This window comes from Melospiza melodia, chromosome 6, assembly GCF_035770615.1.
Source record: "Melospiza melodia melodia isolate bMelMel2 chromosome 6, bMelMel2.pri, whole genome shotgun sequence".
Classification (NCBI taxonomy): Eukaryota; Metazoa; Chordata; class Aves; order Passeriformes; family Passerellidae; genus Melospiza; species Melospiza melodia.
In genome coordinates this window covers 47,235,573-47,257,004 of record NC_086199.1, presented here as the reverse complement: position 1 = coordinate 47,257,004, position 21,432 = coordinate 47,235,573, and the positions used below count along the sequence as shown (strand labels likewise).

Sequence of the window (21,432 nt, the reverse complement as noted above, 5' to 3'; positions counted from 1 at the left end):
TCACTGAAGGTGAAATTATGCTTGAAATTAAGAGCAGCTACCCTGCACTACTTAAGGCACTGTAAGGGTCTGTTCTGGTCAGCCAGCAAGCTGCTTGCAGAGCAGAACAGCAGCAGCTCTGTGGGCTGAACCAATGTAAACCTTGGGCTGGCGAGACCCAAGAGCCAGCAGCTCCAGGGCATTGACACAACACTGAGGGCTGGCAGGGGCTGTGCCCACAGCTTGGCCAATCCCTGAATGCAAGGGGAAGTCACCCCCACCATCTTTGTCTCTTCATCTCAGTCAAAGCCTCTAAAATACAAAGATTTTACAAAGTTTCACAGAATTTGGCTTTGGTCCTCAAAGATGCTGAAGTTTTTCCAGGGCACTGACATTGGTGTGGGGCACTAGGGGCTCTCTTGTGTGTGCTGCAGCCACTGAATCATTGCAGAGCAGCATCACAGCCCTGTCATCCTACAAATGCACCATGTCTGCAACCCTGGCTGTGTATATAACTTGTGTATATAATCCGCTGCAATTCTTAGCATTGCTGGAGTGGGAAAAGTTTATTTCCATGAATTTTCCATCTCTTTAATGTGAAAAAAATAGCAAATAAAGGTAACTAGGAAACATGAATAAACATAATCAAATATAAAATGCTTGTAATGATAGAAGGAATTACTTCAGCCAATTAAAATTTTAAACAGAAAAAAACCCCTGTAGCATCAAAACCCGAGTACATCAATAGCATTGTCCTTTTTGTAATCAGGATTAGTTTATATTTCCTGACAGCCAAGTGAGAAGAATTCCAAATTACAGCTTCTTGACCTTTTTCTCATTCAAAAACAGGCCAAGATCCTACGTGAATAAAATGGGGAGTGTAAAGACAGTCTGGGGGAGGGGAGACTCAATCACCCATTGCCTTTTGTCTAATTATGTATCTTTTATGAATGTTACTCTTTTCAAATATTGACTTTTTTATTGCTTCTCCTACAATTGCAATGGGGGAATTTAAGAGCCCCACAAACTACTTTATCATATAATTAGTTTATCAGTAAATTTGGACCTCATACATCAATCACTATAATGCATAAACCTCCGCTGAGACAGAAACCAGGTGTGCGTGCTTCTGCTTCCTTCTTTATAGTATCTACAGCATCATTAGTGCCCATGCTACAGTTTAAATTGAATTCAGCAAAAAGCAATGGTCTTACTCTCCTGCAAGCAATATCAACATTGCAGGGATAAATCAACATTTTATTGATTGACAACTCATACTCTTTTCCTGCTGCTCTTTGGAAAATGGCGAAGTAGGATTTGTGTATGCAAAAAATTATTTTAATTAGTCATGAATAGAAAAAACACTTGGTTCCAAGGTGAATGCTTAAAGTGGGCATACTAAGAGACTTGATACACTGAATTATCTGAAACCACCAGAATAGGATCTGCCTGCCCTTTTCATCCCCATGCAATTGTGGTGTGACTTTCTTTCCAAGAGCCTCTTACATGTGACATCTGTACAATCCAAATAGGAGAAACAACAAGAGAGAACTCCTTTTGGGTCTACCCAGAAAACATCAGGATGCCTGACCTTTGCATCCTATGTATCCCACAAATCCCAAAGGGGATGGTTCATGTAACCTCCAAATTTATAGTGCATTTTATGGACTAAGGAGTGGAGCTCCAACCAGAGCAGTGTCCATGTCCCCAGGACTATCAGTTGCTTCACAAACTGATACCTTGAAGATACAATTTTTGGGGGTTCATTCATAAAAATTCTCTTGGAAGTCAGGGTCTGATTTAACAATATGGAAGCCAGCTTACATGTGCAGTAAAAATCCAAACAAGTCATTATTTACGCTATTTTTCATTTTGTGAGTAATCAAGCACTGGCTGGTAATAATGCTCCAAGGGCTGATTACACCAGCAAGAAACAGCAGCTCCTCTGACCACACCTCTTCCCTGGGAAAATCTCTACACTGATGCAAAAGGCAACACGTTTGTAGCAGAGAAAAGTGGGAATTTCATGGTTGCATGGAATTACTGGTCCTCATGTTCTCAGCAGAGCTGAGCTGAAGGCGCTTCCCACAGAGTGAGCACTTGTCAGGCTGTCTGTAACATGCTTCCTTTCCAAAATTGAAAAAAAAATAAATCTGATTGCAAGCAGATTTTTTTCAGAATATATCCCTTCTCCTTCACACCTGAGAAAAAGCCAGCAGTGTTTCTAAAGCATGATATTTGCTGCTGCTCATCTGCATGCCTGGTGTCCTAGCAGAAGAGCCTTTCCTCCAGGAATAACAAGTGGGCAATGTATTACATTACAGCTGATTAAAGTAGCCTCTCCTGCTGCTGTTTAACTTGTCCGCTTGATCATCCAAATACTTGCACTCACCACCTCATAAACACGGAATATTGGAATTGTGCTGTTCTGTGGCTGCGCAAAAGGGCTGCTGAAAGCAGGCTGCCTTGGTGAAATCAGGTACCCACACTAACACAAAGTTAAACGGTGCTGCGGAGCAAAGGCTAAAACAGAAAAATAAAATGCACACATTAACTTTGCAGATTCCAGGTACAACCACGGGTTTGAAACGCCTCTGGAAGATCCACCCTGCATTGTTGCTGGGAGTTGTAAGCTTATACTGGGGAAAGGAGTGGTTGATGTATCCCCAGTGGCAGAATTTGAATAACACAGAAATAGCAGAGCAGGACTTGGCCTGAAGAGCTACCTGGATTAGTGACTACCCATCAGCCAGCAAGGGCTGGATGTGATTCCTCAGGCCCAGGCTGTTAGTGAAGGCTTTGAAAATTCCTCCTTTCTCATAAATTGGATAGATTTGAACTGGAAAACATTGAGACAAAAAGAGGTAGAACTGTCTTCATGCTCGCTGACATTTTTAGTTCAAACACGCGAAACCAAACCCCCAAGTGCAAGAAGGATGGTGATGTGGTAGTCAAGCATGATTTTTTTTAAGCTCTTAAAGCTGCAAAGGTTATTAACCACCAGGAATCTTTCCTTTAATATATATTAAAAGCTGATTTATATGGAAGGCCTTAGGTGTACTCAAATTTCAAACACCTGGGTTATTTTCTTTACTTTACTGATAAATGCAGGTGTTTCATAGCAAAAGCACACAGGCAATCAGACTGTCTGAGGGCAGCAATGAGTTGCACACATTTCTCCTAGGATAAATAAATTTTCACAAGTGCGTGGAGTGAATGGCCCCTTGGCATTAATTGCAAATTAGATGGCAGTCAGAGTTTGAGGCGTGGAAAAATACGTTGTTTCGAAAGAGTTGTGCTAACTTCTCCTGAAAATCAGCTGTTTCCAATTTTGCCTGTGAGGGAAGAGGGAAGGGAAGAGGCGAGGCTGCCGGAGCCTATGCCACGCAGGGGGTGAAGCCGGCTCCTCTCGGTTCGCTCCAGCCGGCGGCACACGCGTGCGCTCCCGCTGGCCGCGGCCAGCCCAGCCCAGCCCAGCCCGGAGTGTGCCATCCCTCTGTCTTTACCGAGATCAAATGGAGCCGGTCAATCAGGGGATACCATTATTGCCTCCGCCATTCAATTTCCACTATCAATAATTCACTGTGCTCGCTACACGCGCGGGAGGAGGAGGAGGACATGGCCAAACAGATTTTTGTCGGGGTACAGGACGCTCCCCGCGGGCGGGCGGGGAGCCGGGCAGAGCCGAGCTGCCCGTTCCGCCCGGCACCCCCGGGCTCCGCGCTCGGCCGCGGCTCCACCGGCGGGCGCTGGTGCGACGGGCGGCCCCGCTGTCGGTGCCGGTCCCATCCCGGTGCCGGGCTGGGCAGAGCCGCCTCGGGACGGCCGGGACTGAGCTCTCGCTGGGCGCCTGCAGAAAGTCATCGGTGTAACGTTACCTGGGGCGCTCATTAATAAGCAATGCCTGTTATTATCTTGATTGCATTCTTAATAGGCGGACTACGGAGAGGTCAGCGCGGGAGCGATATTTAAATGGATTGGGCTTGCTTAATACTCGGCGGAGTAAACCAATATCCCGCCGCGGGCGGACCGGCGCCCCCCCCGCCCCGCTCCCCGCTCGGGAAGCGCCGGGGGAGCGGAGCGGGGCCGGGCGGGCGGGGCGGGGGCGGTGGCGGGGCCGGGAGGCGGTGCGGAGACTCGGAGCGGGGCAGCGCGGTGCCTACGGCCGCCGCAGCCGCCGGCCGGGGGCGAAGCCGCTCGGCGAGGAGAAGGCGGTGGGGCTGGGCCGGGAGGCTCCGGCGGAGCGGCGGGAGTGTGGGATCCGGCCGCGCTGCCCTCCCGCCCCTCATAAAGCTTTGATGAGACACTTGAGACGCCGCCTGTGTTGTCGAGGCGGCGGGAGGCGGTCGGTGGGACTGGGCGCCCGGGAGAGGATGTGACTTCCCGGAGGGGACCCGGACAGGCTTTGTGTGGACGACAAGGTACGCGGCGCCCCGCCGGGAAACTTAAGGGGCCGGGGGGCAGGGGGTGCGGGCGGCCGCGGAGCCGGGCGGGCGCCGGCCGGCGAGAGGCGTCGGGGAGCGGTAAGGGCGGGCAAGGGCCGGCGCGCCCCTTTGTTCCCGCACCTGTCGGTGCTGCCGGTGCCCGGCGGGGCTTTTGCTGGGGCGGGCGGGAGCGGGAGCGCGGTGCCGGCGGCGCGGGGCCGGCGGAGCGCGGGGCCCGGCGGCGCTTCCCCGACGGCGGCGGGCGCCCGGCGCGGGGCGCGGCGGGGCCCCTCGGGCGGCGGGGCGCGCCCCCTGGCGGCGGGCGCGCGGCGGGGCGGCGGCCCGGCCTCCTCCCTCCGAGCGCGGCGGCGGCGGGGCCCGGCCGTGACGGGGCGGCGGCGGGGCCGGGGGGAGACAGCGGTGGGGCCGTGACGGGGGAGCGGCGAGGCCCGGCCGTGGGGCAGCAGCAGCGGCGGCGGGGCGCGGCTGCGGAGCCCGGCCGTGGGGCGGGCGGCGCGGAGCAGCCGGGGTGCGGGGAGGGCCGGGCGCCGTCAGGGAGGGGCGCGATGCACTTGTTGAAGCTGGACCGTCGCTGGAATGCGAAGCATGCCCGGCACCGTCTCCCGGAGCCGGTGCCGCGGGTGCCCGCTCCTCCGGCCGTCCCGGTGCAGCACCGCGGGCAGCCCCGGTGCCCCGGCAGCTCGGGCAAGGCAGGGCGGCGCACGGAGCGGCCCGAGGTGTCGGGGCTCGGCAAGGAGCAGCGACTGGCCTCGACCCACCGGCTGTGGATTCGTATCGGGGTCAGACACGCCCGCACCCGGGAAAAAACCCTGAGCTTAAATGGTAAATTTGTTCGGAAGAGGTTTAGTTAATACTTTGGGAACCTTGGGCTGTCCCATAGATTTATTCTTTTTTTCCCCCTAGGATTAAAAGCGTGAGGTGTCACAGCTGTGGGCCACGCTTGCTTTGCCTGGTTGTTTTTAAGAGGTGCTGTTGGTGTTTTGGTTTGTACATTCCAGTTAAGATCTGTCCTTTTCCTCTCAGTTTATTGTAGTTTGCTCTTCTGAGGTTATGCAAGATCAATAGTCATTACTTATTTATGTTTCTAGTAACACAGTTCTAATGAATGCAAAGAATCTATCCTGGCAATACATTTTTCTTCAGCCAGTATTTCTGTAATCTTTAATTCATGGTGAAAAATAGATAAAATTAATTTCCTTGGTTGTCTATAGATACGAGCAAAGGGCTGGATAATGAGCCGCCTGCTTGTGGGCAGGAGGAACTTTCACAGCACCAAGTTTTTAAAGGCTTTTTGGTCACAAAAGTGAGGACTGCTCTGTTAACACAAGTGGCTGTCCTAAGTAAGATCATCATCTTGCCTGCTCTTTTGTGTTGGGTAGTGTGTTTGTGTCAGTCGTGGGCTCTGCTTACAACGCTGGCTGCTGCCTACCAGCCCTCAGGTGAGAGCTGCAGGGTTGGTGTGGGGATGGAAGGACGTCAGCAGAGGGGATGCTCTGGCGTCAGGCTCGCTGCGGATCCCGTAGTTTGGCGTGTGAGAGGAGGCAGCAGCTGCCGGGGGATGCTGCGGCTTCCTGTGAGCGGAGTTCCAGGGCACTGCCTGTGTAAACAGAGCCGGGGAAGGGAGAAGACAGGCGGTGATGTTCTGCAGGAATGAGTGCCGTCCTTCACCTGGGTCTCGGAGCAAAGCAGCGCCTCTGCTTCAACTCGAACATATCTATTTTCTGCTGTAGTACTACCACTAATGTTCAGCTTCACTGAACCTTGTCTGGGAAAACCCATTTGTAAGCAGTGTGCCTTCTGTTCGTGCGGCAAGTGCTCTCTGCTTTCTGGAACTGCAGGGTATATCCTGTTGTTATGTGGCTGTGAAATCAGGGTAAACCAGGTCAGAAAGATGAAGAGCATTTCATCTGAATAAATCCAGATATAATGGTGGAGGAAGATGGGAAAGGACTTTTATCTTGGACAGAGCAGGACTAAACTGAAAAAAATTGTAACTTCAAACTGTTAAGCAGCAAGGCATTATGTTGTAACAGTAGTGCTCGGGAAGTACTGCAATATGCTGGGATACTACAGAATGTAGTGCACAGATGCAAAGGTTTTTAAAGGCTCGTTAATACGTGAAAAAATATAGGGGAAAATAAGGTTCTGTGCTTTTGCTTAAAAGCTTTGTATACATGATAGTGCTGAGCTGAAAGTGGCTGCACTTAAAAAGTCCTTGCTGTAGCTGAAGCATTTGTGCAACTCTTACTCTGCTGTTGCTGTAAGAAAAACACAGAAGCTGCACATTTTGCTCAGATAAGAATTCTCTCAGGGAATGCATGTATAAAAGCAGGTCACAAGAATCTTGGAATAAGGAGACCCTCTCAACCCTCCTATGGGTAAGCACTGCATGAAGAGGAGAAACAAGTCACTCCAGTGAGTGACTTGTGCAATAAGTATGGTCCTATAAAAAAAAAAAAAAAGGTACTTATCATACCTGCCTTCCTGGTTTGTATAAAAGGCTGAAAAGTTCTTCTAAGAATGTGCCCCGTGCCTACACTAGAAATCTCACATGAGGCATTGTGTGAATTGTTGGAGGCTCAACTAGAGAAGGATATGTGCTTTTAATAGGTTAATTGCCAACTTGTCTTGACCTGTTTTCAAGCGTGTGTTGTGAGCACTTGGTTTCTTCTAAATAGCTGAAATGCTGCTTAATTGGGAAACTCTCAATCATTTCTTAAATCAGTTCATACACTGGCATTCTTGGTAATCCTTAGTTGTAAACACCCTTTAAAAGGAAGCTTTTAAAGGCACTGAAGCTAAGCTGGTTTTGTGTGTTGCTGAAGTGAACTGTTGACCAACAACCCACTGCCTTCAGTTCCAGCAGGAAAGGCTCTGTGGCAGCCTTTGGATGCTGGGATAGCCCATTAGGAAGCAGCCCTGGGTGAGCTGCCTGGTCCCTGAGTTGGGATGGGGCTGGTAGGCTGTGCCCCTGTCTGTCAGCTCACAAATCTTGCCTACTTTGTTTCCTTATTCATCTACCATCCTCTCTTACCTTTGGCTGCAGGCTCTTTGAGACAGAGGTAGTCTTGCCTGTCTGCTCTTTCTGGTACCCAGCAAGAGCTCACCAGTGCTCTTGTAATACAAACAATAAATAACAGATTTTGCTGTGCACCTCTGCCGTGGCATCTTAAACTTGCATGTTACCAATTCCGGGTGCTGAGCAGTCCAGAGAGGGACACTGTTGGCAGGAGTTGTCCATGTGGAACAGGGCAAAGTCTTATGTGTGAAGTGTAGGTGATGTGTAGGGTGAGCCTCAGCCTTTTCTCCTTCCCAGCATTCAGCAGCTCACAGCCAGGCAGCTGTGGACTCGTGGAGTTCAACTGCTACACCCAACAGCAACAGTGAGCACAGAACTGTCTGGAGTACTGGAAATGCCGTGGGCATGACTGACCAGGCAACAGTTGTACAAAAAATTTTAAAAAGCCAACCTCATCTCAGGTACAATGTCTGCCCTTTATAACCAGTGAACAGAGGTTGGCTGGGCTGGTACTGCCTGATGTGATTGTAATTCTTGGTGACACTGGTACCAGGGGTACTGCAATATCCCCTTACAGCATCATTTAGACACCATGAATAGATCCAGCTGTCTAAAGATGAGTACCAAGCACAACCAGAGGAAGTAAAAGGAAATTTCATTTAATAATTTTTCATGCCCTGCTGACAACTGCCATAAGGCTGTAGCAGTTGTATACTTTCCTTGGTAAGAATATTGTATTTTTCAGAGAAGTCATTTTCTGAAACCGGTTAATTAGGACAGTTATTTCTGGCCGTGGCATTTGTAGAGAACAGAAGGCACGATTGTTCTTATATTTGTTTCTCTGAGTCCTTTGATCGACTAGAAGCTCTCAATGCTTTACGCTATAAATTACCTCAATCCTTTGGCAGTTCAGTTCTTTTCTTGTGTACTTGGTTAGGAAAATGCAGAAATCCTTGTGACTCAGCTACAGACTACTATAAATTATGAAGAAATGGGGGAGGGGGTCACATTTCACGTTGGGAAAGGCAATTCTAGGAGGATGGAAGGATACTGGTTGCTAAATTTGAGATAAGCATCTTACAGTATCTCAAAATCTGAGCAGCTGCTGCCACCTAGAGATGCACGAACCACACAGGGTGCTCCGGCTGCCTCTGGCAAGGGAGCCTGCACCTTGAAAATGAGTTAATAATCCCAGCCCTTGCTCCACAGTATAGATTTAGTGCATGACTGCAGACTTTTTTAGCCCTGTAGTTGATGATTACCTGTGAATCCTCTTCTAGTGATGCAGGTAACTTAAGTTTTGTACAGTCTTCCTTGTGTGGCTTAGGTAGGTAAGCAAAGAAGCATCACTTTCAGTAAAGCATTTGCTGATTTAATTAGGACTGCACCTAAAGAAGTATTTGCAAGTCAAATTTATAAGGGTTCAGTGCAGCTGCTGCTGAGGCTCCATAGCTTTTGTAAAGTTTACACCAATAATATGCAGTGTAGAATAGGGATTTAAGGTTTTGAGTTCCTTTGAAAGTTGGTTTGTTCCCTATCCCATCTTCGAAGTCTACTTGTTGGGGACTGGAATAGCTAAAAAGTGATTTCCCCAAATGTATGAGCTCAGCAGCCTTTAGACTGCTTTCGCTAGATTGAGAATTTTCTCAATCTAAAAGTTAAGTATCAAAGTTAAGTTGAATACGTAGCTATTTATTACTATCTCAAATCTAACAACATGGAATACCCTAGTATCTGCTCCTTGTTTTTTTGTTTTGTACATGAAACTGCTAAAGCAGTTTTTTCCTCTGCATTTGAGAGAAAAGCAGTGTTCCCTACTTAATTTGTTTCCTGATTACAGAGGGAAACAATGAGCCTTTTTTACCCCCTGAACTCCTAATCTCATGTTCAGTTATTTCTGTTTGACTCTTAGAGACACAGTATGTTTTGGAGCTTTTCTAACTGCTACTCTCAGCTATCAAATGCCTTCTGGAATAAGCAAACCAACATAATTAAACCTGGAGCTGATAAAATCATCTCACAGAGCCCTGAAAATGTGACCCGCTCATTAATTGCATGTGCTGTGTTACTTCCCAGGTGATGGTTTTTTACATTTCTTAAGATATTTGAAGTCTGTCAGTGGGATTGGAGTAAGAGCTTAATCCAAAACTTCTGAGGGAACAGAATTCCCCTGTGGGAAACGGTGATGCAGGGATATTTGCCACTAGTCAGGAGGCAACTGCAAACTGCTTATCCCATATCAGGGTGCGTGAGAGTTGTAATAGCAAACTGGAGTTTGCAAAACTGTTCTTGGCTCATTGGAGTTCCACATCAGCCTCAACCTTTCCGGTATGTGCACTGAGTTACAAGTAGGCTTTGCATGAATGCAGGAGGAATCTGGAAAAAAAAAATGGAACTAGGCAAAAGCTTGAGCAAAATGTTGTTCTATGCTGTTTATTAATTCAGCATGTAAAAGACTCAACCCAGAATCCTTTACTATATATCTTTTAAAAATGAGTTAAGCTTAATCCGGTGTGCATATTGTGCCTTATCTAATGTGATCTAAACCCTGTTTTTTTTTAACTGCTCCTGGAGAAATGCTGTTTCATCTTGACCAAGAAATTAAAGGTTCTGATCTCTGGATTCCTTAGTCATTCACTTTTTAAGCTTGGTGCAACATCTAGCATCCATGTGGTTTAGTTTATCCATCTTTACACTGGCCGTGGTGCTCTTGTAGAGATTCAGTACGTGATACACTGAGAAGAAAAGAAATCTAATTTTTGTTGAAAAGCTGGATTAGTAAAGCCAACCTCTCCCCTTAGTCACAGCTCTCAGTGTAGCACAGAAGTGTTGTGGGCACAAAGTTTGTGGTGACTGGGAGCGGGGCTGTGGCTGATTCCCAGTGGGTACAGCTGTGCAGGATAGGTGAGCAGCACTGACAGCAGTGAGCCCTGGGGTGCCCAGGGGAGCAGTGAGCCCTGGGGTGCCCAGGGGAGCCATGGGGTGCCCAGGGATGCAGTGAGCCGTGGGGTGCCCTGGGGTGCAGTGAGCCATGGGGTGCCCAGGAGTGCTGAGCAATCACCCAAAGGAGCACTCAGGTGGAGTCCATGCAAGATCAAAAGTATAAAAGGTTGTACTGAGGAGCAACAAAGAGCAGGTGGCTGAAGCCTACTTTGGTTTTGTTGTGGCTCCACTGTGTTTCCAACACAGAAGTGTGTGGATACTGTTGGGACGAGTGACAGAACTTGTTTTGAAGTATTTCTAGGTAATTCTGCCTGCTGGCTGCCTCCATTAAGACTTGGATCTTCTCTTGTTATTTACATTCCTTCTGAGTTGATAATCCAGTTTTACTGAGCTGTAAGTGCTGAGAGAGAAATGCTGTTTGATAGAATTTGTACTGAGAAAGGCAGTGTGAGGAGGAAGCAAATTCAATAACAAGTTGGGGCTGGCAAGAGTGATTTAACCAGAACCTGTGGCAGGAAACCGTGGTGAACTATCAATGTCCTTCTGAAAACCATGGCCACCCTTTAGCTTTATGATGGGTTGAACCACAACTAGAAATAAACACATCTGAATTTCTGCATTTTTGCTTTTTCAGATATGAACATTACCATTTATGTCAATGTCATGATTTTGTTGTTGTTGTTATCAACTTGTGTCTTGTAGACTGGTGGGGGGATTGTTTTTGTTTTATGGGAGGCAGACAAGGATGTTTCACATGTCATTACAGCCCCAGAGTATTTACTGGTGTGGCATTGGCAAATGGATGCCAATGGAATGGTGCAAAGAGAAGAACCAGGTGCTTCTTTACATCTTCCACAGACACAGAGTGTTTTTGACTAGCAAGAGATGTCTGGAAATGAGCTTTCCCCTTAAAGGCTAATGATTGGCACATGAATTTAAATCAAGGAATGAAGCTGCCTTCCTTGAAAGACTTATTTTAGTCCTTTGTCTCTCTTGATTTTGCACTAATGATAAATTTCTACTGTCCCCTGTGCAAAACTTTTTTGCCATTGTAACTGCAAAAGTAGGAGAATTGACCAATGAACAAGGCTGTTGCAAAAGAATGAGTGAATTCAATGTGCCTCCATTAAAAAAAAAAAGTCAGAAATAATGTTTAAGAATAAGTTAGTTAGAAGTCTAAGCCTCCAAGAAGTCTGCCTTTGAGAGTGACAAAGCTGTAGGCAACATCTTGAAGTCCATGAACTTCAAGCATGAAGTCATATCACCTAGTTCTTAATCAATTTTGTCCAACTTGGTAACGTTTGCATATTTTTAACCTGCTCTGATTCCTGTAACTGTTACAAAATTTACAGACTCTGTTGCTTGGAAATACTATAAATCATTTTCCCTGCCTTTAGCTAATGGAAGGACACAGGTATGCAGTGAGACCTAGAAAACACAATAAATAACTTCCATGTCTACTTTGAATTAAACACTTTAGAGCAAGTCTTCAGTTGCAAAGCACCACCAGACAGACCTTTTAGTATTCAAATTGTGCTCACTAGAAAATGGCTGCAGGGGAACTGCTGATATTCTGCATATTTTGTAATTTGTCATGATCAGGTGGATGTCAAAACACGACCCGTAGTTTTTTTAAGGACAGCATTGAGCCATTGGTATTTTAACATAAAGCTGGATCTCTGGATGTGCACTGGGAATGAAGATAACTGGAACTCAGTCATCTTTTTTTCCTTTTATTGCTTTGATGGTGCTGCTACCCATGTTACAAGTAGGCATAACCTTGCTGTTCTCCATTTTATCTAAATTAAGGATGACCCTTGGTACTTGCAAAGCTGCCTGGTTTGTGTTTGTAGGGCTGGTAAATACCTGCTTGTGCAGTAGTACTTCTTTATGGGAATTGGTCTTCCCCAAATTTCATAGCAAGTTTGCTGCAGGTAAAAGCAGTCTCTGGTCTGGACGAGATAGGAACTTGTGTTGCATTTCAAATCTAACTTAGAGGTTTTCATGGTGAAGGATATTTGTATTTTAACACTAGCTTTGTTTTCCTTATTGCTCTTTGTTATGTAGTGCTTGAGCCCACAAATTGGAAGCATGAGGCTAGAAGCTGAAAAATGCAAGCAGAAACAAAAAGCCATATGGCAATAGCAGGAGTTTCTGCCACCCCACCTTAGGCTCGTGACAACATGCCCTGTAGTTAACCTACAGTCAGGAACTAATAATGACCCACATGGCAGTGAGCTAGCATGTGTATTCAAAGTAATACCCCTCAGGTTTTAATCAGCATCTTTCTGTGTCAGGCATCTAAATTGCCATGGAGAGATTAGCAAAATATGCCTGTGGTACACATGGTAAAAGCAGCTTTGTGTAGTGGTTGAACTGAGGGGTTTGGAGCAAGAGCTCCCCTGTTTTCCCCTGGTTCAGCAGTGACTTGCTGCAGTCTGGGGTAAAATATTTAAAATACCTTTGGGCTTTAGGCTGCCCAGAGGGAAAACACCGTTTCTCATGTGGTTCCTTCTCACCTAAGGATGTTGGGATTCAGTGTTTGCAAAGCACTTTGGAGGCTTTGATAGCACGTTCTCCAAAAAGTGTTGTACAATTGGGAGTCACAACAGCTTAAGTACCAGATTTCTTAGCTTTGGCAACCTCTTTTCCTCTCTGCAACTACTAATTATCTCTGGTGCGACATTTTTGCTTTTGATTTTGAATAGGATGGTGACTTCTACAGCTATTCTGTTGTGTTGTGGAGATGTTTGGGAGAGGGAGAAAACTCAGCTCTTTCCAAGACTAACTGTGTAATTTAATGTTTCTTGCCTTAACTTTCTCTTTCCTCCCCCACCCCCAGCTATTAGAAGAGAAGCTGTCCTTCCCTGCAGCATAGTGGGATCTGCTTACATGAAGGGACAGGTATTGAAGTTTTTCTAGAGACGTGTTTATTTAAAGACTGAAATCTCATATACAAACCTACCCTTTGGAGCTTAAGGGCTCTTACAGTGAGAACAGTGCTTTGCTGGCAGGAAAGCCACTTTCTTCAGTGGGGGGTTGTGCATGAAATGGGACACCCAAGTGAGGAACATTAAGTGGTGTTGGGCTGGATTTTGCATACTTCTCTTTATAGACATGTCCAGGCTGTTTATGTGCTTATATCAGCGAGAGAAGAGCTAGCCTGCACACCTAGAAAGGTTTTTTCCTTTCTTTTTAAACTGTATTACCGTCAGGAGTCCTGAAGAAGCTGCTTTGCTGGAACCTGTCACATTTTGTTCTGATACAGCTATTAGCTGTAGTTTAGGTTATGACCCCATCTGATTTTCAGACCACATAAATACTGGTCACCTTTGCAAGTGATATAAATCTGTGAATGAAACACTGTGGATTTATACCAGGCAGGGTCATGTCCACTGGAACTTACTGCTTCAAGGAGCTTCCATAATTTTTGTGGATATAATTCTCCATGATGCCACAATCTGTTATATCTGGTGGCAAATATGAAAAGTCAGGAAGCATGTAACCTCATTTTTAATTAGGAAAGAGAAGGTTCCAATGTTTAATTCACCGAAATCACAGTGTAACACTCCTTGGTGAAAGAAATTACACCATTATACAGCTGGGAGAATGCAGGAGTTGGATAAATTAATTTTTCCTGTAAGATTGCAGGGAGGCGCTTTTTTCTTTATGTTCCATTAAATGTTTGTACCTTGAGCAGTACAACTAATGAAGATTGTTTTCAAACCCTTGCATCTTTGCCAGATGTACCCTCCTTACTCCTTCTAGGGATTCCAAACCCTTTCCCTCAGTGGAGCTTGTGAAATGAAAGGGAAAATACAGTGCTCTAAGTCCATAAGCCTGTACACTGGTGTTTGCCCAAGGATGGAGGAGCAGAAGAGGTTGTTTGGGTCACTCTGAGGTGCTGGCATGCTGGTTATACAACATGACCCTGTGTATCCCTCTGCTGAATCTGGCTGAAGTTGGCCCCAGAGTTTTAAAATAGATTAGGGATAGAGTACCAGCCATAGGAAGCGCATAAGTCTTGTTTCAACATGAAAGCACTGAGAAGGTGAGGAAAAAAAAGCTGAAAACTATAATGCTTTGAAATCTGTGGGAAGCTGTATTGTCATTGCAAAACATCATTGGTGAAAGACCACTTCTTGCCAAAGTGTTTTCAGTACAGTTATGTTAACATAGTGACATAATTTTCCAGTAGTGTTATCTTCAAAGATAAAGCTGTTGTCACAGCAAGACAAATGCAGGGCTGGCTGCCCAGTGTAGTGGATTCCCAATAAGCAAATCCTTATATCCTTATACAAATCCTGTTAGCATTGATTGAGGTGACATCTGCAAACCTACAGATTCCTGCTTCTGCTGTGGTTCTGCTCCATGTAGTTTTGGACTTGAATACTCCCAGGAAGTGCTGTGATACCTCAGAGTAAGCTTTTCTTCCTTGCCCTGTGTAGGGAAATTATTTCCATGGAGATCCTCTGCTGACAGCTGGACTGAGCATGTGTCAAGAAAAATCCACACACAAGGGAAGACAGCCAAAAGATGACTGAAACTCCACTAGCAAATGCAGGAGGACTGTTAATACCTGCCAGGGCTCTCACAACAAGCAGTTCTGGTTTCTGTTCCTGCACATCACAATGCACAGCTGCATTTCAAGTACTGGCTATGGCTAAAAGCGAGGCATTGTCTCACAGCAGTGCCACACACAGTCAGGGCTCTCTGCAAAGGTAAGAGCCTTGCAACAAGCAGGAATAGCCCTTGCTCTCCTCTCCTCACCCTGGTGAAAGCACTGCCTGCCCAAACCACTGGTAACTGCTCCATCTGATCATCATCATGCTTTTTAACCATTCTTTTCCCTGGCAAATCTTCACTTATGTTCCTGTTGGGTGCCTAATGTTCTGTAGGTCCTAGGAAGCTGCCACTTGCAGCAGAACTAGTGCCTGTGTGGGATGCTTCACATGCTGTTCAATAGTTTGTAGGCACCCTGAGATCCAAGCTCAACTGGTGCAGGCACTCCTGGGTTGTTCCAGGGTGCTGGGCACATGTCACTGTTCAAGGGATCCAACTTGTGCTAGATTGCACAACATGATCCATTCTGTTCCTGCTTCTGGGTGCCAGTTATCCTTGACTCCTCTGTGAGCTTCATGTGTGTACTTGGCAGAATAGCTTAGTCCTGTGGTGATTCAGTGCAGTGTTTCATACCAAAGAGCCCTAGTGAAACAGAAGACAAACTACAGATGCTGCTCAGAGGTCTGAGGTTCTGCCTTAATGCTCTTTTGCACACAGGTTGAATTAGCATTTTATAAAGCTCTAGTGGCTATTGAAACAAATTATTTCAGAGAGCTGTAATTATCTTGGCATGGAGGAATTACTTACGGATTGGTCTCATGATGGAGAGTATGTACCCTATTCCATAGGTGAACCTTCCTTTCACAGAGATTGCTTTCATGTTACTTCTGAATGACCACAGTAATGGCATGAACATACCTTGATGGATACTCTAAAGAGATAAATGCAGATTTCTGAAGTCAGTTTAGAAATTGGAATTTGCTAATGCACAAGTTTTGGGCTTAGAGTATCATCCCTACTGTACAGTGTTTGTGACACAGGGATAGAAGTGCAGCATGTTACTCTACCCATGGTATTCTGAAAAGCAGAAATAAACCTGTTAGTAGTGCTTTTATTTGTAGAGGACATTTCAGTGAATACCTTGGGATTTCAACGTGAAATTTTGGCAAAAAAATGTTGTGGTGAAGCACATTGTGTTTGATGGGAATGGTGGCACACACAGAGGCTCCTTTGGGAGCTGAGTTTCTTTGAGTACAGCTGGAATCACAACTTCTGTGGTTTGAGTGCCCCAAGTGTGGTATGCTGCACGAACAGCTGCAAAGGCAGTAAGTGTGTCACTGGATCAGTCATCAATTCCCATTGTCACAACTTTAAAAAAGTGCACATCTCTTCTAAAGATGTCTCTCTGAAAATGTATGCTACCATCTGTGGACCTGGTCTGTTCCTCCACTTGTGCACAGTGTCAAAACTCCTCCTGCCTGTTTACTGGTATGGGCAGACTGGGTCTGAGTGTGTCCAGCAGAGATCCTGCTGGGAACACCTTGCAGTCCTGCACTTAGCCAATTTAAATGCAGTTAAGTGTGTTTGCAATGAATCTGCTCTGCACTCACTAAAGCAGCTGAATTCTCACTCGGTGAGTGTTTGAGGTCTGTTTGAGTGTCTAGGAAGGTATGAGCAAAGTCTGTAGGAAACTCTGATATGTGGCTCTGTGAAGGATCAAGACTGTGATGTCATGGCATTATTATTTTGCCATTATTTTCTTTGGGTGCTTTCTCACCTCTGGTTGTCAGAAGCTGATTCCTGTATGTACTGGGGAGAGAATCCAATAAAACCTTGGAACCCCACAAATAATACCTTGTGTTCCTTTAGACAGATGCATGCTTTGCAGAGCCAATATAGACATTGCTTGAGTTTCTTTGCTCTCGGAAGCTGTACCACAGACAATATTTAGCAACATAAGAAAGTCAATTTCTTATGCTAAAAGTTCTAGTTAAAGTTAACACTGCTTGTAAATTTGCTTGCTGTTTATCTTGGACTTCAAAACACTTCATAGTGTCTGCTATCTCTGGCATTAAGACTAAGTAGATTTCATTACCTTAGGGAAAACCAACATGAGAATAAAAATAAAATAGGTTTATTCTTCCTGACAAGAAGCACCAACTTAGAAGAATACAAATTGGATATGGGTGTGCATGTATATGTATTGGGGAGTGGGTGCTTTATTTGCAGTAATAAAATGTAATTATATACTTTGCTGCATAAATAGCCTTGAGGATGAGTAGAGTGTGTCAGACATCCAGTTATGCATGTGATAAAGGTTAATACTGTTTGTTCTCAGTACATTTAGTCTTTGCAAATCATGTGCTGACATGCATCCTATTTTGATATCCGTTCACACGCTCTGGTAATGATGCATAAAGCAGGAACTCATGCCTGTGGCATTCAGTAGGGTTTAGTAAATTGAACTTTTGTGTAAAGATCTTAGAAAATGGCAAGGCACAAAACGAATGTCACTTGCTGCTAATTTTATCTTCCTTTGCGCACTCCTTTCTGGAGATTAAAGCATGAATCTACTCACTACTGAATGTTATTTCAACTCACATGGCACATACTGGGATGCAGGAAAGCAAGTACATGGTCACAGCTATTCCTTAGGTCCCTCTGCAGGAAATTAGCCTGTTAAGCTGCTGGATGTTTGCTTAAAAGACCCAAAAGTATTGAAATAATTAACTGATGAATCTTCATTAAATACAAATACTGAAATAAATAGTACAGCAAGGTATTTGACTGCATATGTAAAGTAGCTGTAGCTAATTGACATGACCTTCATTTAATGAGCCTGCTTCCCATTAGTGGAGATGCCTGCCACAATTCCATGTCCTTACTCTAGCTGTAACTGTTGGACTTTATTGGGCTGTGAAGTAGGTCACATCTTCCTGAGATCCACTCCAATGGGTGACCTCTTTTCATTGCTCCAGCTCCACTGGGCTGTGTGAAAGCAGAGGGGACATTCTTGAGGCCATGAGAATGGACAGTGTTCCCAAAGCTGGACTCAGGTGGGATTTCTGATGGACACACCTCATGTCCCAAGGGAGCACCTTAAGGCTCTCAGGGAGGCTGCTGTGTATCTATGTTGTACATGTTAGTGGGTGTTCAGTGCCTGGGACAACAGCTGGACCAAGATCTCCTCTCCTAGAGAGGTCTGCAATCTTTGATGCCCAGAGGTGTGGCTGAAGAGGAGTGCACAAGGGTTGCAGCCTTTACTCGTTGTTTCTAGAAGGTGTGGTGTAGAGACCTGAACCTCCTACACCTGAGAAGGGAAGGAAAACGAGTGATGTTGTAACATCAGTGATTTTTTATTGTGTGTTTGTGGGTGCACATCCTACTACAAGTAGCCATGACTGCACTGTTAGTCTGGCATGCAGAGGTGTTGATGCCCTCAGAACGTGCGTTATCAGCCTGGCTGCTCCAGTGGTGAGCCTCTGTGAGGAATAGTGGCTCAGTCTGCCAGCAGAGCCTCGGGGATGGATGTACACAGAAATGCTGGGGCATCTCCATGCAAGGCCTCTCCCTGCTGGCTGTGGCCAGCACAGAAAGGATCAATACCTCTCTTGGTAGTAGCAGGCTGGGAAAATAGGAAAATAGTTTTCTCCCATGTTCCCAGCTCAGTTCTCCTTCCACACGGGGTGGCACAGTGACTGGCTCATAATCAGAAGGATGTGCACAAAATGTTTGGGGTTCACAAGACACTTAAGCTAACAGAACAGGCAATATCTTTAATCTTTGCACTATAGTGAAGGTTTGGTGGCTGGAGAACAGAGAGGAAAAGGACTGGAAGCTGCCATCCAAAGTGTTCTAGTGACCTTATTGGTGCTACATTGGGATATTAGTTCTGCCTCGTTGAGAAAGAGATTAACCATGCTGTTGTGCTTTGATGCTGGCTAAATGCCAGGCACCCAGGGAAAAACTCTTCAGCCATTCTCCTCTGCTATAGTTGAGCAGAGAATGGGGAAAGAAAACCCAAAGGGGCTCATGAGTTGAGGTAAGGATTGGGAAGAAATACTTGAAGGGCAAAATAGGCTCAAAACTTAAAAGGTATTTTAAAAAATCACTTCTGTGGCTGGCTTATTCCCTCCTCATCAAAAAAAATCAAGCCAGGTAAAACCAGCATATATGCTTTTGTGTGTCAGTTCAACAATAGCTGAAAGGTTGTGGGATTCTGTCTGTGACATGAGATACCTTATTCTGCTACAGCATGTTAAACTAGTTGATTTTTATAAGCTGCTAATATGAATTGCTGTCGTCTCTAAAATGAAGATATTTCCCAGGTGGTAAAACACTACACCCTTGTATTAAATCACTTGATATAATTTTGCTGCCAAAGATAAGGACTCTGTATAGTGCTCAAGTCGCTGTCAAGATAGAGAGAAGAATGTTTTTACATCCTGCTTCTGGAGTTCAGCTTAGTCTGGGGCTCACTTGCAGAGCAGTAGATGTTTGATCTGTGGTTTCTTGCTGGCAATATTCCTTTATCTGTGCTGCTAAAGCTTACTCTGACATGCTCTTCTACAGTTTTAAATGAGAGGAAGAGGATTGGCTTTTAAGCACTGTATCATCAGGATGTTATGTGGGTAATTCCTGTCTAAAAATTGTTGCTTTTCAGAGTGTAGTTGTACACAATTTCTTGCAGCTTGTTGTGAGTGAAGATGCCCAGCCTCTGTTCTGTTCTCTCCCTGTGCAAGGTGAACAGACAGTGGTGAAGGATGTGACCTGGTCCAGGGTTCTTCTCTCCTTTGTTCACCTGTCTAGCTTGAAAAGCACAGAGCAGCTCCAGCTGGTGTCCTCACCTGATGGGGCAAACTTTTCCCTGCCCTGTGATTGTTTGGCGCCCCTTGTGCCCCACATGCTCAGAGAGACTGTCCCACAGCGTCAGGAACTGGCCAGGACCTCTGGGCACTGCTTCCATAAAAAGAACAGGAACTTGGTTAGGAGCCAGGAGATCTGCTTTCTGTTCATTGCTCTGGTGGCCACAGAGTGTGATGTGAGTGTTTGGGGTTCTTTTCATTTTAGGTTTTATATTAAACAATTCTCTGAAGAGAGAGTGTATAAATATTATTTTTCTGTTCCACTGGCTCTGCATTTGTATGTTAGCTGAGCCACCCATCTTCAAGACAAGAAGAGTTGTTTTGTCTCTCATTTGGTAAAGGAAGACTAGCAATCTTTTCCCTTCTTTTGTAAATCACCTCTGTTATGCCTCTTTTCCTCCCCTTTGAGGAAGAAATCTGACACTCCCGTAGAATGTTTTAAAAATTCCAACAGGGAAAAAACTGCAAAATCTTAATGTTCTGCATGGTTAGAGCAAACACCATGTTCCTCTGAGTCACAGATGCCAGGTTTGTTTAATCTTAATAAATCTATGCCACAACAACACTATTAAACAGGAAGAGGGATGGAGGGATGAAGGAAGAGTTGTGCGGGGTTAGAAAGGATTCTTGGCCAAAATTTTTAGTGGGAGTCTGGGGATGAGGGGGGCATGGGCATAAACCTGAACACTTCCCACCCTGCCTTCATTAAGTACATTTTGGGCATTGCCTTTCTACTGCACATTTCATTTTATTTGTATGTTTTATGATAAATTGCCTTTCCATGTTAAGTCATAAGAGTACTCATTTCCCACAGTACATTTACTGGAGATAAAGTCTTTTTACATAGCACCCTGTTGGCAAACAGAAATAGCATTTACTCCAATGTGTGTTGCCAAGTATGAGGTACTTCCAAATGAAGTTCAAAAGCTCTGAAACATGCATTAGCTGCTTTTTCAAAAATGTGAGCAATGCCGCTGCTTTCTAGCAAACAGAACTGGTGAGAAGAGGGATTGGAAAGGAAAAAATAACAACTGGTGTGGTAGATGTTATAGTAGTGCTGGGGATCAGACAGAAGGCATAGCTCTCTGTCACTGCAGGGTTTGGGGGTGGTTCTTGTAACAGGACTTACAGCGTCTACTCTGCCCTTGAGGAGGAAATAATTTCTACCTGAGCAGCCTTAGCAAAGCACTTGGGGAGGAGTTCATGTGAGCTCCCTGCAGCTGGGAGTCCTGACAGGAGTGAGCTGTGCTAACTCCAAGCCTGGTGAGGAATTGCCTGACCAGCACTCCTCTCTGGTGCTACCCCTCCCCTCCCAGTGAGGACAGAGATGAGCATGCACATAAACCCATAACACATGCCAGATTTGGGGGCAGAATGTGAGAGAAGCAGGCCAACTGCTGGGTTTCAGAATGGCAGTAGGGCTGGTGATGCTGGGTTTCATGGTGGCCTCTGGGCTCTAAGTAGGTGTAAATAAATGTTTTCCCCACCTGAGAACAGGGGCTGTGGGGCCCTGGAGAAGCACAGGGCAGTGGTTCTGCTGCTGTCACTTCAGTGTAGCTCTTCCCAGCTCTGTGTTCCAGCACGCCCTTTCCGTGCCATTCACATGCTGCAAGCATCT

General features: G+C 45.7%; 1 protein-coding gene across 4 annotated transcripts in view; it reads left to right on the top strand.

Annotated features, from left to right (window-relative positions):
• BDNF (brain derived neurotrophic factor) overlaps window positions 1–21,432 on the top strand; it is a 41,088-nt gene that overhangs the window by 14,374 nt on the left and 5,282 nt on the right. Inside the window, exon 1 of one of the 4 annotated variants that reach the window (XM_063160539.1) lies at window positions 4,204–4,400. The exons of 2 other annotated variants lie outside the window; for them this stretch is intronic. Coding sequence is in view for 1 of the 2 variants with exons in the window: in XM_063160537.1 (XP_063016607.1) it covers window positions 5,244–5,246 (3 nt within the window). In the remaining variant the exon portion in view is untranslated. Of the gene's footprint in view, window positions 1–4,203; window positions 4,401–5,054; window positions 5,247–21,432 lie in introns of those variants that run through there. One more of the 4 variants, XM_063160537.1, reaches the window with a different exon arrangement.